Source organism: Pituophis catenifer, unplaced genomic scaffold (genome assembly GCF_029215685.1).
Source record: "Pituophis catenifer annectens isolate HBS135680 unplaced genomic scaffold, rPitCat1.0.hap2 SCAF_7, whole genome shotgun sequence".
Taxonomy (NCBI): Eukaryota; Metazoa; Chordata; class Lepidosauria; order Squamata; family Colubridae; genus Pituophis; species Pituophis catenifer.
In genome coordinates this window covers 60,826,267-60,841,366 of record NW_027256887.1, presented here as the reverse complement: position 1 = coordinate 60,841,366, position 15,100 = coordinate 60,826,267, and the positions used below count along the sequence as shown (strand labels likewise).

General features: G+C 35.0%; 1 protein-coding gene across 1 annotated transcript in view; it reads right to left on the bottom strand.

The window, feature by feature from the left end:
* Window positions 1–6,662, bottom strand: part of ENTHD1 (ENTH domain containing 1) — a 40,970-nt gene extending 34,308 nt beyond the window's left edge. Inside the window, exons 1-2 of the mRNA XM_070947855.1 lie at window positions 6,314–6,662; window positions 3,900–4,109 (exon numbers count right to left, since the gene is read on the bottom strand). Of these exons, the coding sequence (XP_070803956.1) occupies window positions 3,900–4,109; window positions 6,314–6,662 (559 nt within the window). The remainder of the gene's footprint in view (window positions 1–3,899; window positions 4,110–6,313) is intronic.
* Between the last annotated feature and the right edge of the window lie 8,438 nt (window positions 6,663–15,100).

The window sequence follows — 15,100 nt, the reverse complement described above, 5'->3', positions numbered from 1 at the left end:
TAAAATGCAAAAATAAAAAGTAGAAGAAAAATAGAAAGAAGACAAGATATAAATATATATAATGTGACTTCCAAACTTAACAGCAGTTATAAGTACAATTACATTTTAACCTTTCTCATTACAGCATGACTCTCTTTTTTTCTATATTATACCTCGTCAAATCTTCAGAACCATAATTCATAAGATCATTTTTTTTCTCTTATATACAAAGCCCATGAGGAATTTTCAATCACCAGTAATATAAATATTCTTTTCTTTAATCAAACAGGTCAATTTAGCTATTTCAGCAAATTCTATCATCTTCCTCAACAATTCCTCCATTGTATATTGTGAAATATTTCCATCTTTGTGCATACAAATAATCTTTTCCACCAGGATAAAATTCTGGTTTCAATTGAACGTTAATCTTTAAAATCTTCTGAATCACTTTATATATTTGAGTCCAAAATTTTCTAGCACTTTACACATTCACCAAGCATGATAAAATGACCCTACTTGTTGTTTACATTTCCAACATAAATTTGAAACACCTCTATAAATTCTGACTAATTTTTCGGGTGACATATACCAACAGTACATTATTTACTAAACATGCTCCTTAAGATTAGAACGTAATGTAAATTTCAATGATCTGTCACTAAATTTCCCAAACTGTTTAAACAGAGTAATATTACTGCAGCATGGCACATAAATATTTTACATCAAAGTTACTGAAAAGGAGAAAAGTTACTGAAAAGTTCAGAGAACTTTTGAAAGATAATATCCTGCAATGTTACAACCCTGAGAGAGACTTTTTTGTAATCAAGAATGGATGGAAATATATAGTAATAAATAGACTAAAGCTACTGTCTCCTTTCAATATTAGCTGCTATTTTCAAATTCTCGTAACATCTTTCCTATATGCATTTTTTAATGTAATAAACTATTATTAAAAAAATAATATATTTTCTTGTCTAGCCCTTCAAGGTCCAAAACAATTACAGCTTAATTTATATTTCTTTCAGGGACAAGTACACTTTTTATGTGTCCATGCACTGCTTTCTCATTCATTATAAAGGGTATACAGTATCTTACAAAACATAACATGAAGCTTCAGACCCCACACGTGTAAGGTTCAAGCTGACTGTTTTATTTTTCTTTGCCTATTACTCAGGAATCTGCCCAGACTTGCTTTCCCATGAGAACTATTACCAGTAGATAAGGGTCTAAGGCATTCAGAGAAGGTCAGATCTAACCCTCTTGTGTTTACATAGAGAGTATAGGGTAATTCTATGCTTGAGCCCACCCCCACCCCCCAAAAATCAGGATGGTTGCTCTCCAACACAATCAATGGAAAAAGTTCCTCTTTTTGCTGAGCAGATTTCCTGATCTGCTCAGCAAATCTGGAGTAAAACAGTTTTTGTCAGAGTGTCATTAATGACAAACTGCAAACAGCATTGACCTGCATAAAAGTGCTATAAACTTTTTTTTTCTTTCATAAATAAAATAAGGTTCTTTGTGTCTAACACAATACCACTGAAAAAGAAAAACAAGAAATCCAAGAAGAAACTAGCATGGTTGCACAAAGACCTTTCTGATAAACTGAAAGACAAAAAGAAGAAGTACAAAAAATGGAAAGAGGGACACATAACTAAGGCAGAATATCAGCAGATAAAGAAGTCAAGGAAGCAATAAATAAAGATTTGCAACAAAAGTCAAAGATTTTTTTTAAAAAAGTCTTTAACATATAAATAACAAGAAAAAAGTCAAGGAAACAGTTGGTCCACTAAAGAGTGAAGATGCAGTAGAGAGGAAGTAGAGCTGCTTAATTCATACTTTGCATCAGTCTTCACACAAAAAGAAACTATGGCCCAACCTACCAAAAAGAACTGTAAAAAACAGATTAGAAATAAAAATTAAAATAAGCAAGAAAATGATATGAGAACACCTGTCTGACTTCGATGAATAAAAATCACTGGGACCTGATGGATTACATCCCAGAGTTCTGAAGGAGCTGGCAGATGTTATCTCAGAATCATTGTAGCACATCTTTAAAAAATCTTGGAGCACTGGGTAACTACCAGAGGATTGGAAAAGAGCTGATGTGGTTCCCATCTTCAAAAAAAAAAGGGGGGAGAGGGGTGAAACAGACCCAGGAAACTATAGACTAATCAGCCTAACATCAATACATGGGAAGATACTGGGGAGAAGGGGAATAAAAAACCAAACATCTAGAAACAAATAAATTTATAACTACTGGTAGTAGCCAGCACAAGTTTGTTAAAAACAGATTATGCCAAACCAATCTTATTTCTTTCTTTGACAAAATCACTAAATTAGTAGACCAGCAAAATGCTGTGGATATAGTATATTTAGACTTCAGCAAGGCATTTGACAAAGTAGACCACAACCTACTTCTTCTCAAGCTAGAAAAATGTGGGATAAACAGCATCACCACCAGATGGATTTGTACCTAATTGACAAACCATATTCAACGAGTAGTCCTTAACTATACTACATCTACATGGAGCTAAGTAAGCAGTGGGATACCATAAGGTTCCATCGTAGGCCCAGTACTCTTCAATATCTTCAGAAACGACTTAGATGAGGGAATAGAAGAGGAACTCATCAAATTTGTAGATAACACTAAGCTGGCAGGAATAGCCAACACCCTAGAAGACAAGCTCTATCCAAAAAATGGGCCCTATCCAACAAAATGAGATTTAATATGGAGAAAAGCAAGGTTTTGCACCTGTGCAGGAAAAACCAAAGGTATCAGCAGTGGTGGGTTGCTACCAGTTTGCCCCAGATTGAGTGAACCGGTAGCGGGGGTGGCGGGAGGCTCCGCCCACCCTCCTGGATGCTTCTGCCCATGCATTGCGCGTGCACGAGTGCGTCATGCCCACGAAGCAAAACGATAGCGACAGGTTTTGAAACCCGCCCCTGGGTACAAGTATAGATTAAGCGAAACCTGGCTCAAAAACAATAACTGTGAGAGGGACCTAGTGGAATCCTAGTGGACAATCACTTAAATATGAACTAGCAGGGTGCAGCAGTAGCCAAAAAAGCTAATACAATCCTGGATTATAAACAGAGGCATAGAATCAAAATCACATGAAGTATTAGTACCGCTTTAAAAAGCTTTAGTAAGGCCACATCTGGAATATTGCATCCAGTTTTGTTCACCACATTACAAAAAAGATGTTGAGACTTTGGAAAAAGTGCAAAGAAGAACAACAAAGATGATTAAAGGCCTAGAGACTAAAACATATGAAGAACGATTGCAGGATTTGGGTTTAGCTAGTCTAGAGAAAAGAAGGACTAGAGGGGACATGATAGCAGTATTTCCTAACTTACCAGCAATTTATGCAAACCTATATAGAAGAATCAGCATCTTATATACTCATGCCAATTGATAAAAAATATCTATAATTCAGATTTAAGTGTTCATCTCCTACAGTTCCTTCATTTGTCCAGGTTTCATTCACCTTAGTGATTTTCCAGACTGTACATTGGTTATAATTTCCCTGAAACCATACCCATTTTTACACAAGATCAATATAAGGGAAAACATTGAAAAGATAGATGCCAAAGCTTTATTATTGGTCTAAGGAAGAGCAGATACACTTGAAAGTGTTTTTCCATTAGATACCAACTATTAAATCATTTTAGTCATTTTATTCATCACAAAAGAGAATACAAATGTAGGGAGAGTGTTTCTGGATGAGACCAAAGGTCCATCTTAACATCCTGCTTTTTAAGCCAGATAGATGACTTTTCATTTAATGTGAAAACCTAGAATGCTTTTATATAGTTGTTTGGATGACTTAGCTAAGAGATACCTGGTTATGATAAAACTGAAGTTGCTGAAACTTTCAAATGCAAAAACATGGATAGCAAGGTAAATATTTACTGCTTACGTTGGACATTTTCTGATGGAGGGAGTTCTGAAATGGGATCTGAGCCAAGCGTAGCTGGTACATAAGCTTTGTTAGAAGGCTTCTGGGAGAAAAGCATGGCATGTGAAATGCGCCGTCTAGTCCGGCGCGCAATTTCACGTTCATTATGCATCAGTTGTTCATCTTTTAAAATAGCAAGAACTTGCTTAGCCTTCTCCCTTACATGGAAACCTGTTGAAAAGGAAATATTGACAAATTTGTAAAGCTTACTAATGCCTTCTATGGTTACTATATTTGTTAGGACTTTATGGATTTGGAAAATGCTGAAATGCCAGTAATGTAAAGAAATTTATACCTAGGGCAATTATCTTGTTTTTCAAATCATAATCACATCATATATATGCCTCTAATAAAAACTGGTTTGTTTTTTTTTCTAACAAGCATTTGTTAAACTACCCCAAGGATTATATGATTCCTTAGCTAAAGTAGTGTTATGAGAAACTGCATTTTTAGAAATAGGGGATGTCATGCAAATAGAGATTGAAATGTTATTCTCTGATATTGTAAGACATATGCTAATGTCTTAAAGATGCTTTCTCAAAAGGCAACTGGACTTTCTTAGTTTTATTTTTCCTTGAAGACTTTTGAAGAAGCTTCATTGGGTCTGGCAAGATGATGTGTGGGGAGGGGGGTGGGGAACGGAAGGGTTCATTCTGACAGGATTGGGAGGTGGAAGGAACATATTTCTTTGCAATCAACTGGTCATTAGCACGCTCTCTGAGAGCCACTGAGGCCACTTGAAGATTTATCTGTACCCACAAGGTCACCTCAGTAAGAGTGCAAATAGGTGTGGAATCTTCTTGGAACTGCCAAAAGGATTGTGTTGTAGACAGGAGATAGGTAGTGTCTTATCCTTTCTATCTATTGCATGGTATCCTAAACATTGTACATGATATTACATGGTATCATAAACACTGTAAAATGCACATGCATCAATTAGTGGATATTCTTCTACTATAGTTTGTAATCCAACCTAAAGCAGAATATCATAGACTTACATAATTAAAATTTGGTAATAAGAAATGAAACTTTTTTATTGAAATAGTTATTAAGTAAGTATCCTGATATAATTATTTATAGATCAGTTCTAACAATCAGAAACTAAAGAGCAACTGCATCTTGCAAGACAATGCAATAATTTATTTAAAAGGCACTGTGCCATTTATGTCAACAGGAAATAAAACAATAATACAGTGCATGGTTTTAGTGTTATAAATAAACAAAGGAGTTGTTCTTTTGTTTTACAATATGGATTTTTTTTCTCTTGTAAATCACATAAATAAAAATAACTGACATATGTAAATCATTAAAATTAAATTACTAAAAACTAAAATTAAGAATACCATGTTTGCTATACGATACAGAGATCTGACTGGTTTTGCTGTTAATTAAGAATTAATAGAGTCTTTCTTTTAATTTTGCATGGTGCCTAATTAGTCTACATGGCTTGTTGCCTGCCAAAAATAACCTTATAAATCCAATCAATGCCATATATGCAGTTTGTAAAGTGATGATGACACCAGCAAAAAACCAGTCTTCACTATCTATAATCTCTTGAATGATGTATGAGATTCGAGGATGCCAGTAGTGAGGAGAAAGATAGGATATTGCACACAAAGACAGATCAGTGGGAAGAGAAAAGAGAAGGATCATAGAATGACAATTATACAGTACTTTTGCACACATTTGAAAAGCCTAGTCATGATTGGTTTCACTTCTCCAAAGAGCTTTTGCTTTTGCATCAAAAATATTTCATCCTTAACTTCATTATTAATGCTTTCAGTGAACTGTCTTGTCTTACTAACTAGCACCAAATGATTTGACCTTCCTGCTATCCTGCTGTATATTCTCAACCATTTTCCCCAACACTATAATTCAAAGACATAATTTTTTCCTCATTTAACCTTTCTGACTGTCTGGGCGAGAGCAGTGCCTTAACAGTACATACTTTTGTTAGCAGTTTATCTACACTTTTAATATTTTGCCTAGATTTATCTTAGATTTTATCTTAGTTAAATCTTTAAATCTTTCTTTCATATTGTAGTCAACATCTGTGTGGAGTTTTAAGTCCAGAAATATAAAATGTGTAATTCCTTCCACTACTTTACCAGTTGGTATTTAGCTGACACAAGCAGTTGACCTAATCTTAGGTTTTCGTTCTTACTATTAGGCATCAAACTTACTTTTGCACTCTCATCTTTTACCTTCAAGGAATACCACTAGATGGTAACAAAAAGATAGAGAACACACTATTTTTACTGCCATCTATTGGTTCTCCAGGGGTTTGCAGTTCATATCTGGTATCCCTACCCAATACTAATGACAAACGCATCCATTTAATTTTAATGGATATATCCAAGTACTTTTAATCTTACCTTGATCTTTTCCTGCTTCATCTAGATGATGAAAATCTTTTAATATCTGAATGTTAAAGAAACCCTCTTGACAATGTTGTATGACTTTCTTTGATCCATTCTTGAGGAGATAGTCCAAGAGTGTAAGAGATTTGTACACGTGCCTCCAGTTCTTCCCATGGTCATTCATCCTATGCCAGATCATGTTCATAATCTCACAAAGGGAAATTGTGTTGTATGTCAGGTCACTTATCTCTAACATTAGAGAACTAGAAGGGCCCCAAGGGTCATTAGAAGTTGCTTCTCTGACTTTTATCTCAGCTTCAGAATAATTTTTCACAAGGTTTTTTACATGCCTTCTGAGTGCCATGAATGTAGCAAATTGTTGTTTGTGTTATTAAGCAGATGGGAAGCATTAAAGGATTTTTTCTATGATTGCTTTCTCTCTTTCCATTTTCCACTGCAGTAACCACTAGAATTCTGTAGGTAAAATAGAAGAAAATTTATGTCACCAATCAGAACTATACCATACAACAGGAGTCCCCAACCCCAAGCCACAGACATATACTGGTCTATGGCCTGTTGGGAATCGCACAAGCAGTGGGTGAGCACGTGAAGCACATGAGAACTAGATTGCGCAGTGGGCACACAAAACCATTCCCTCCCACCCCCGCCGCCCCCTTGCTGGTGCTGGTCCCTGGAGCCAGAAAAGTTGAGGACTGCTGCCATACAAAATTTTCAAAGAGATTTAATATGAAATACTTATCTTTTTTTTCAACTATTAATCAGAAGTCCAATACAACAGCTATAATTAAGCCTGTTCAATTGATGGAAAATAAAAACTGAACGAGTGCATGATACTGGTTTTTATTCTGTGTTTTAATTATTAAGTCCCCAGGTTACATATGAGATAAAAAAATGGAATGTAAAATTATGTTTAATCTTAAATTCATGATATGAATCAACATTATACATCTGGTTTGTTTCATAATCCTACAGGTAAAAGGTTATGGAAATGCGCTCAAATGGTGCAAGATACTTCTTCCTCTCTTATTCACAAGTCCCTTATATGCCCAAATCAGGTAAAATATGGATTAGCATTAACCAGTAGTAGTTGTAAAAGGAACACACCTATAGTATATTCTCAATGGTTTAGTAGATCTGAAATTATGTCTCTGTGTGTATACACACAAACATAGACACAAAAGAGTATCTAAAATTCTAGTGCCTGCTGGGTGACTTATTCATATGCACATTTACTGGTTAAAAAGCAGTATTTAATGCCCCACTAAATAATTACAATTTGAAAAATGCAGTTAGGAACAAAATATTAGAGTATGAATCGAGGAGTTATAATTCTCAAGCAGAGCAATTGAGAAATGCTGAAAAATTTTGGGCCTCTGCAGTAATATTAAATATTCTGAGGGGCTCTAAAGTAAAGAAGAAAAAGAAAGAAGAAAAAGTAGAGCCCATTTGCCTGACGGCCTCTGCAGGACTATGAAAATATTCCATCTACACTGATTAGCTTAATAATTGGAATTCACAGCTAGTGCCAGCAACCAGGAGAGCATTTTTGTGCTACAATGATGCCTTTAAGGACATCGCAGACTCTAAACAGCTTAAATCATTGTGAATTATCTGGTCACATCTTTATGAAAATTTCACTACTTCTTCCTTCCTTCTCTTCATTAATTAGCATCAAGATGTGTAAATCTCTAAAGAGTTCCTAAATCTCTATAGAATATTGCTATAATCATATATCAAATTGATTTCAAGCTCTAACAAGTATCATTCTTGGTCAGAGACAAAATTTATAATCAGATTTTACACACCCAAATGTCAAATATTACAATTCATAATAAAAATGTTCATTTTCTACATCACATATCATAATATTGTTGCCCTGACAGTTAAAGTGCTGTTTAAGAATGGTTTATGATCAAAATCTAGAGGTATTTGAAGAAAAGTATTGAGAAAAATTATTTGATAATGTACTTCAACGAATCTATTAAAACTTTCATCAAAAAATTTGCAATTGCTTTAATGTGCATCAATTTCTCACTGCCGAGAGAATCTCACTTTGGCACTGGTTACATTACACAGCAGCAAATATTGATCAGGGATCTTTCCACAAATTGCACATAACAATTGTGATATAAATAGAAACTTGACCCTTTTGCTTTTTCTATGTGTGTCTGTTTTTGGTCAATCTCAATCCCAACTTGTTTTGATTTTCAACAGAGTGCTTTGATTTCCTTTTATGGAATTGATGCCAAATCTGCTACACCAATCACTATGTAGTATAATACTGTAGAGCTGGATTTCAATCAATTCAAAATTCAAATGATGTAATAAAATCAATTAAAAATAAAACAGCAGCATACTGTATATGATAGTTACAATCTCTAACAGCTGTAGCATCCCATTAAAACATACTTGCCAGAACTTTAGAGACTTAATGCTCCACCAAAAAAAGTTAAAAGATGTGCCCAATCTTGGAGGTAAATTAGAAATTATTTGAATTTTAGGTACTCTCAGAGGCACTCTACTCAAGATATCAAAATGTCTTAAAATAAGAGATAGCATCTTTTATCCCAGCCTCCCTTCCAAATCTATATACACTTTATGTATTAAGTAATAGTTTTACTATTATAAAACTATTGTACAATGCTGTTATTATTTATCCATGACATAAGATGAATATTTTTTACATCACAAAAGGAAAATATAAAGCTACATACCCAATATAATTTCAAATAGAGGTCCATAAGGGGAGATTACATCTTGTCTCCAAACTACTAATCACAGTCCTATACAAAGTTTTCTATTCTATTAATCTTATCCTATTGTACCTGAGAAAACAATTCAGCTGTGACAGTTAAGCCATTTACATCTGTTTTTTAAACTGCCGTCAATCATTTGCAGAACCCACCTACGTCACCAATCAGAATGTTCCTACTATAGCCCCACCCCTTTCCTTGTTTCAAAGAGGTTTCCACCTGGACAATTATTGTTCTTAGGCCTATCATTTATCTAAGCCATCTCTACTGGTTACCAACTGTAGCTTTTTTTAAAAAAAAAACAGTTACTGTTTCTAAATAACTGTTTATTTTTCCTTATGCAAAAAAAGAGGCCACTTGCATCTGTGACCTAGATTGTATAATTTGTTAACCATGATTTATCTTTATTTCATATAATGAAACTCATTTATGATTTCTAGAATGCAAATCTAAATGAAATTTGTGGCTCACTTTGTAGAGGAATCAATAAAACGTATTTGTATATGTAACTCTTACTAACAGAAGTTTAACTGTGGTGTTGCTTTTAGATGGGAGACAGATTTGGCAAAGAACGCATAGTACTAGATAGAGATTTGGATTTAATAATTTTGGAAATTAAACCTGTTCTGTTTACCTATCATAGCAGTGATAAGTAGTCAATCTTGCGCTGGATTCAATTTCCTTTCTATAAAATATAAATATTCATGTGTTGGCTGGGGACATCTGCTTTCTACTTTGCAGCACAGTATGCACAGGCAAACCTTGGATATTCATTTAAGTCAATAAATAATGTTTTAATTAATCATGTATTTGTGTGCTGTTGAGATCTTCTACTGTATGGAATTCACAGTTTTGTTTATTTGTCTATTCAAGTTTCTATGCCAAAAAAATCAGAAAACTTTGAGTGGCTTACAGTGTCTTCACATAAGCATTAAAGTGAAAATCATTCAAACTGTGAGCAACAGCAAACACTCGTAACATGTTTTTTCTCTAAAGCAGCAATGGCATCAACACTTTGGGAAAAATTAAACATTTCATCTCTTCCTCAAACGTTGTCTGGAAGAGACAAATCTTTAATGGTTTTCAAAAACTTAATCAAGAAGAAGCAGAGAATTCTATCACTATAAAGGATCCTTTGCATACTTTTTCTTTCTGTTTTCATCAAATGGGCAGGTTCCACTTTAGCAACACATCTCTGAGATCCCCAAGCCAAACATTATGTAGGGTTTTAAAAGTAATAGTCAACACCTCGAATGACACCCACAAGGTAGCCAGCATCCAAAGCAGCTCCTATTGTAGAACTGTCACATGGACAAATCTCATAGCAAGCATCCATAACTACCTGGGATACTTCTGAATCAGCTGTAGGTTCCAAGTAGTCTTCAAGGGCAATCTCATGTTAGCTGAAGAAGCTTCTTGGATGAGAAGCGAAACATCTTCAAAGAAAAAAAAATAGAAAGTCCAGTTGCCGCTTTAAAAAAAAACACCTTTGGGAAAATCTAGGAGGAGTTAGGAGCACTAGAGAGCTGTAGGAGAGCATAAAGATTAGTATATAGCAGATTAAAACTATCACAGTACAAAGCATCTAGAAGGATGAAGTAGATGTTCATTAAGACTAGTTTATGGGCAATTCATCATCTGATGTATTTTAAGTGCTGCTGCATAGAACCTGGCAACATTATATACTTCCCTGGCAAGGGAATATCTTGATCAAGGCAGGACCTCAATTGCATCTCTTATTCAGCCCAGAGTGATGATGTATAACTAGATATCATTAGCATATTGATATCTAGGAGGCTGCAATATCAACCCTGTGGGGAGATTGACTTGGGTGGGGATGAAGCTGTGCAGCATAGAAGCTAATACATCACTCCCAGCTTGTCTTGAGATCAATCTCTCGTCATCACTTTGCATTTGCGTTTCTGTAACATTTTCTCTCTAAAATTATACCCTCCTAATTTCCTAGATGTAAATATAAATAATTTCCCCATTATGTAAACCCATGTTTAAATAAATTCATTTTCAAAAGTGGACAGACAAAAAAGAACTTTATTTCCTCCATAACCACTTTAAGTTCAGTCTGACTAAATTTTTGCTACTCAGCACTATTTGAAACATCCCACACTAAATTGCCCAGGAGCTCAACCTTTTCTCCCTCATCAAACCAACTGGAGCTCCCCACACTGCAAAGCAATGCTTCCAACCTTTGCAGATAGCCCAGAAGAATACTATGGTCATTTGCCAAATTCATGACTCCACCAGACGAACTTTCTCAAAATTCAGAACTGGCTCTGTTTTTTTTATTACCTCAGTCTTCCTTTATCATTTCCTAGCCCTTGAACACCCTTAAGTTCTTTTTGAATGTCTGCTACGGCTTAATTATGTTGGTGAAAAAATATAGGCAACTTTAACTAGGGAGCAGGATATCAATCATTGCAATAACTTCCTAGTTAGTTTCACAATATCCGTTAGAGGATCAGTTTTGCCATAAGAGGGAAGAAGCAGTATAAAGCCATGGAACTAATGAAATATTTTAGAGTTTCACTATCTATCATCATTATTTCCCAACTTTATATTTGTTGCTTGCATAAAGCAGTGTGCATGGAATTGTTGCCTCACTCTACCTCTCAACTGAAATGAGCTTTTCTTCTGTCTCATCCTCTGCTCCATTTGCAGAAAGCTCTCTGCTACAAGCTTCAAGCAAGGTTAGAGCTATTCTTCCAACTAACAGAGTTTTAAATAGCAACAGGAGGAATGGTGTGTGATAGGAAGTTGACTTTTTCCTATTACAACTTGACCTGCATTTACTTTTGCAAAAGACATACAATGCATATCAAAGCATATACTAGCGGAAAGGTAATAACAATGTATTCATTTTATAATGTCTGTTACTTAGGCAGATAGCACTGCTGTCATAGTTTGGAGGGGTAGGACATCAAATCCAATTTTCTGAGCTTCTTATTGCTTAGCTAGAGAGATCAGTTGCCTATTCTCAGAGTTTTGAGGCCAGCGCTGAAGATGCTGAAATGGTTTATGAATTGTCAGGTAAAAATGCAGTGAAATTCTGAGATCTTGCAATCCCAGAGCATCTTTTGAACTGTCACAGAGTCCTTGTACAAAAGTGGCTACATACATGAATATAATTAATATCTCTAATTTTAATCAGGTAAATAGCAGCTTTGAGAAGAGTGGAAAAAAGGATTAGGATTACAGAAAGGATTAATCTCTTCTCCATTTACAGTATCCATTCACATAGTTGTTATTAGTTCCACGAAGACCCATTGCCAGGCAGAAATAGAAAAATACAAATGCATACAATAGCATTAAAGAAGCAATACAACCTCAACATAAATAAGCATTGATAAAGCCTGTAAATTATTTCATAAAGAGAATTTAAAAACAACAACAACCATGTCACTTGGAAGTTTTCTTCTTTGCCTCTCATCTATTCCAATCTATCAAGAGTGCCCTTTTTCTAAAGAACAAATAATAGTCTAGGTTCGTTGCCTTCAAGTCCTGCTTATGCACTTTCTAGAAATATAACACTGCTCAAGATTACATAGATACTTGATCTTTTTCATGACCAGCTTCTTCCTTTTAAAATCACTAAGAGAACCTTAGTTCTCTAAGAGAAGGTAGACTGGAGAGCAGACAGGCATTGCTTCTCTTTCAGCATGTATTACCCACAAATTCTTTAACACTGTTTTCCCAAGACAAAACTGTAGAACCGCACTGGAACAAACCAAACTTCTACCTAATCCAGCAATTCTTTTCCAAGCTGATCAACCGTATGTCTACAAATACAACCATCTTATCCTGCTTAGGTTTTGTTTTAGCAGTTAATAGTCAATTCTTAACTATTTGCAAAAATAAATAAATAAAAGGGACTTTATTGCAAACAGTTAATAGCTGAATATCAATTGCTAAAAAGTATTTTAATTTGGATAGAATTGGAACTCTGTGTGTGTGTATGTGTGTGTGTGTATACACACACACATACATTACAAACTATTCTAAAAATACGAGTTCCAAGTATATTAGTAAAGAAAGAAGCAGACATTCTGCAAGCTCTGGAACTTAAAATTTTAAAATATTTTTTTTTATTTTACTAAGCTTTCGTAAGCCATCTGCTGACATTGTCAGAGTATTAAACAAAGAGATCTCTGCATTTATATGCCATTAATCAATTTGGCCATAGCCTGGAAGGGCCTATTACGCGTGCAATGGGTAAATTGATTAATGGCATATAAAGGCAGAGATTTCTGTAATGGTAGTTTAATACTCTGAAGATGTCAGCAGATGGCTGACGAAAGCTTAGTAAAAAAATTTTTTAACTTTTTTTAATTATTTTAAAATTTTAAGTTCCGGAGCTCGTAGAATGTCTGCTTCTTTCTTTACACACATACATATGTATACACATATACACATATATACATGCATACACACACACACAACATATATAATTTCCTCATACATATGTTGTGATTCTGTGTGATTTAAATGCCCTAATTGGCCATAATAATGAAGCACTGATAATCAAATTCCTTTGCTTATTTGCCAAATTTTGGGCAAGTGGATTGTATAAAAAACAGTCAAAAGATCAAAACTTCAACTATGCAGGCTCTTGTTTAGCTATTCTTTATAATATATTACATTTAATAATCTTAAATGGTACAACAGTCCATGATCATTCTAGTAAATTCACATTTACTTGTGAGTAGGGAGCAACTGTGATAGATTATTGTTTAGTACAGGTAGTCTTTAAATTACCTGTATTGGGGAATTGGGAGTGGAATTTCTGTTGCTAAGCGATGTGGTTGTAAAGCATGACTACATCACTTAGCAATGGAAATCTCTGCAATCCCAGCAAGTAAAATAGCTGTTGCCAGATAGAGGAGTGAAGGAGTACATGAGCATGCAAGTTGGGAAGGGTATGCAAGGATGCAAGTGGTGCATGTGAGGAGCCACACAGGTCAGGGAGGGTGTGCAAGGAAGGGGCATGATGTGGGTCAGGGAGGATGTACAGGGGTGTATAAGAGTTACCACATGGATTGTATACAGGGATGTGTGAGATGTGCATTTTGCTTGTCAGAAGCTACATGACTGCGGGATGTTGTGAATGTAATTGTCAGCTGGTTACCAGCCACCCAAATTGCTGTCCGATGGCTGGTGGGTATGCAAAAATTCATTGGCTGAATGAATATTTAACCAAGGACTACCTGTACTAGTAACTTTCAAATATCAAATAGTTATCTTTGGGGAAATGTCTTTCCTGTTGGCAATTCTAAGTACTTCTATAAAAAAAAATTTTTATTTTTAATAAGAATGGTTTTCTGGTTGTTTTTTTATTGGTGCTTGGTTTTTTCCTTTGTTTTTGTTTCTTTTTTTCTTCAGTTTTTTTTTCTCTATTTCCTATTTTCTCTGTTTTCTCTATTTCCCTCTAGTTTTTGGAATAAAACAATAATGAAAATGCAAATACTAAAATAAAAGTGTCAGAATCATAAAAACAATCAAAATAGCAAGATGAAAACCTCATCTAAAAAGTTTCAGGAAACTGAAAAAAATATTTTGCTACAAAGCAGATATCACTTAAATCTCTCTGAAGAAAACATTTTACACTTCAGGCTCAAATTACTTTTGGAGAATCAGAGGCAGGATCCAATTGCCTTGACTGCTAACTAGCAATATACTGTTTCCTTTCTTCTTGGGAATAAGGAGCAGTCCTACTATTTAAATAGGATAGCTGAGATTATTTTGAAATCTGTTCTGTCTAAAGGTTTTAATCATACTCATGTCAAAAGCACCAAGATGCTTCTGGATTGAAAGGATTAGGTGGTGATATCACCATTGCCCAGGTGGTGCTCAGTTGGGGGCTCCTTTCATGTCCCTGGCAGGAGCTGGAGCGAAAGATAAGAGCTCACCCCACCCCACAGCAGCACTGGAGTTTCGAACACAGACTTGCTAACCTCCATCCCAGCATCCTAACCATGTGAGCTACCATGCTCCTTAAGGTCTTAATTTTATTGTG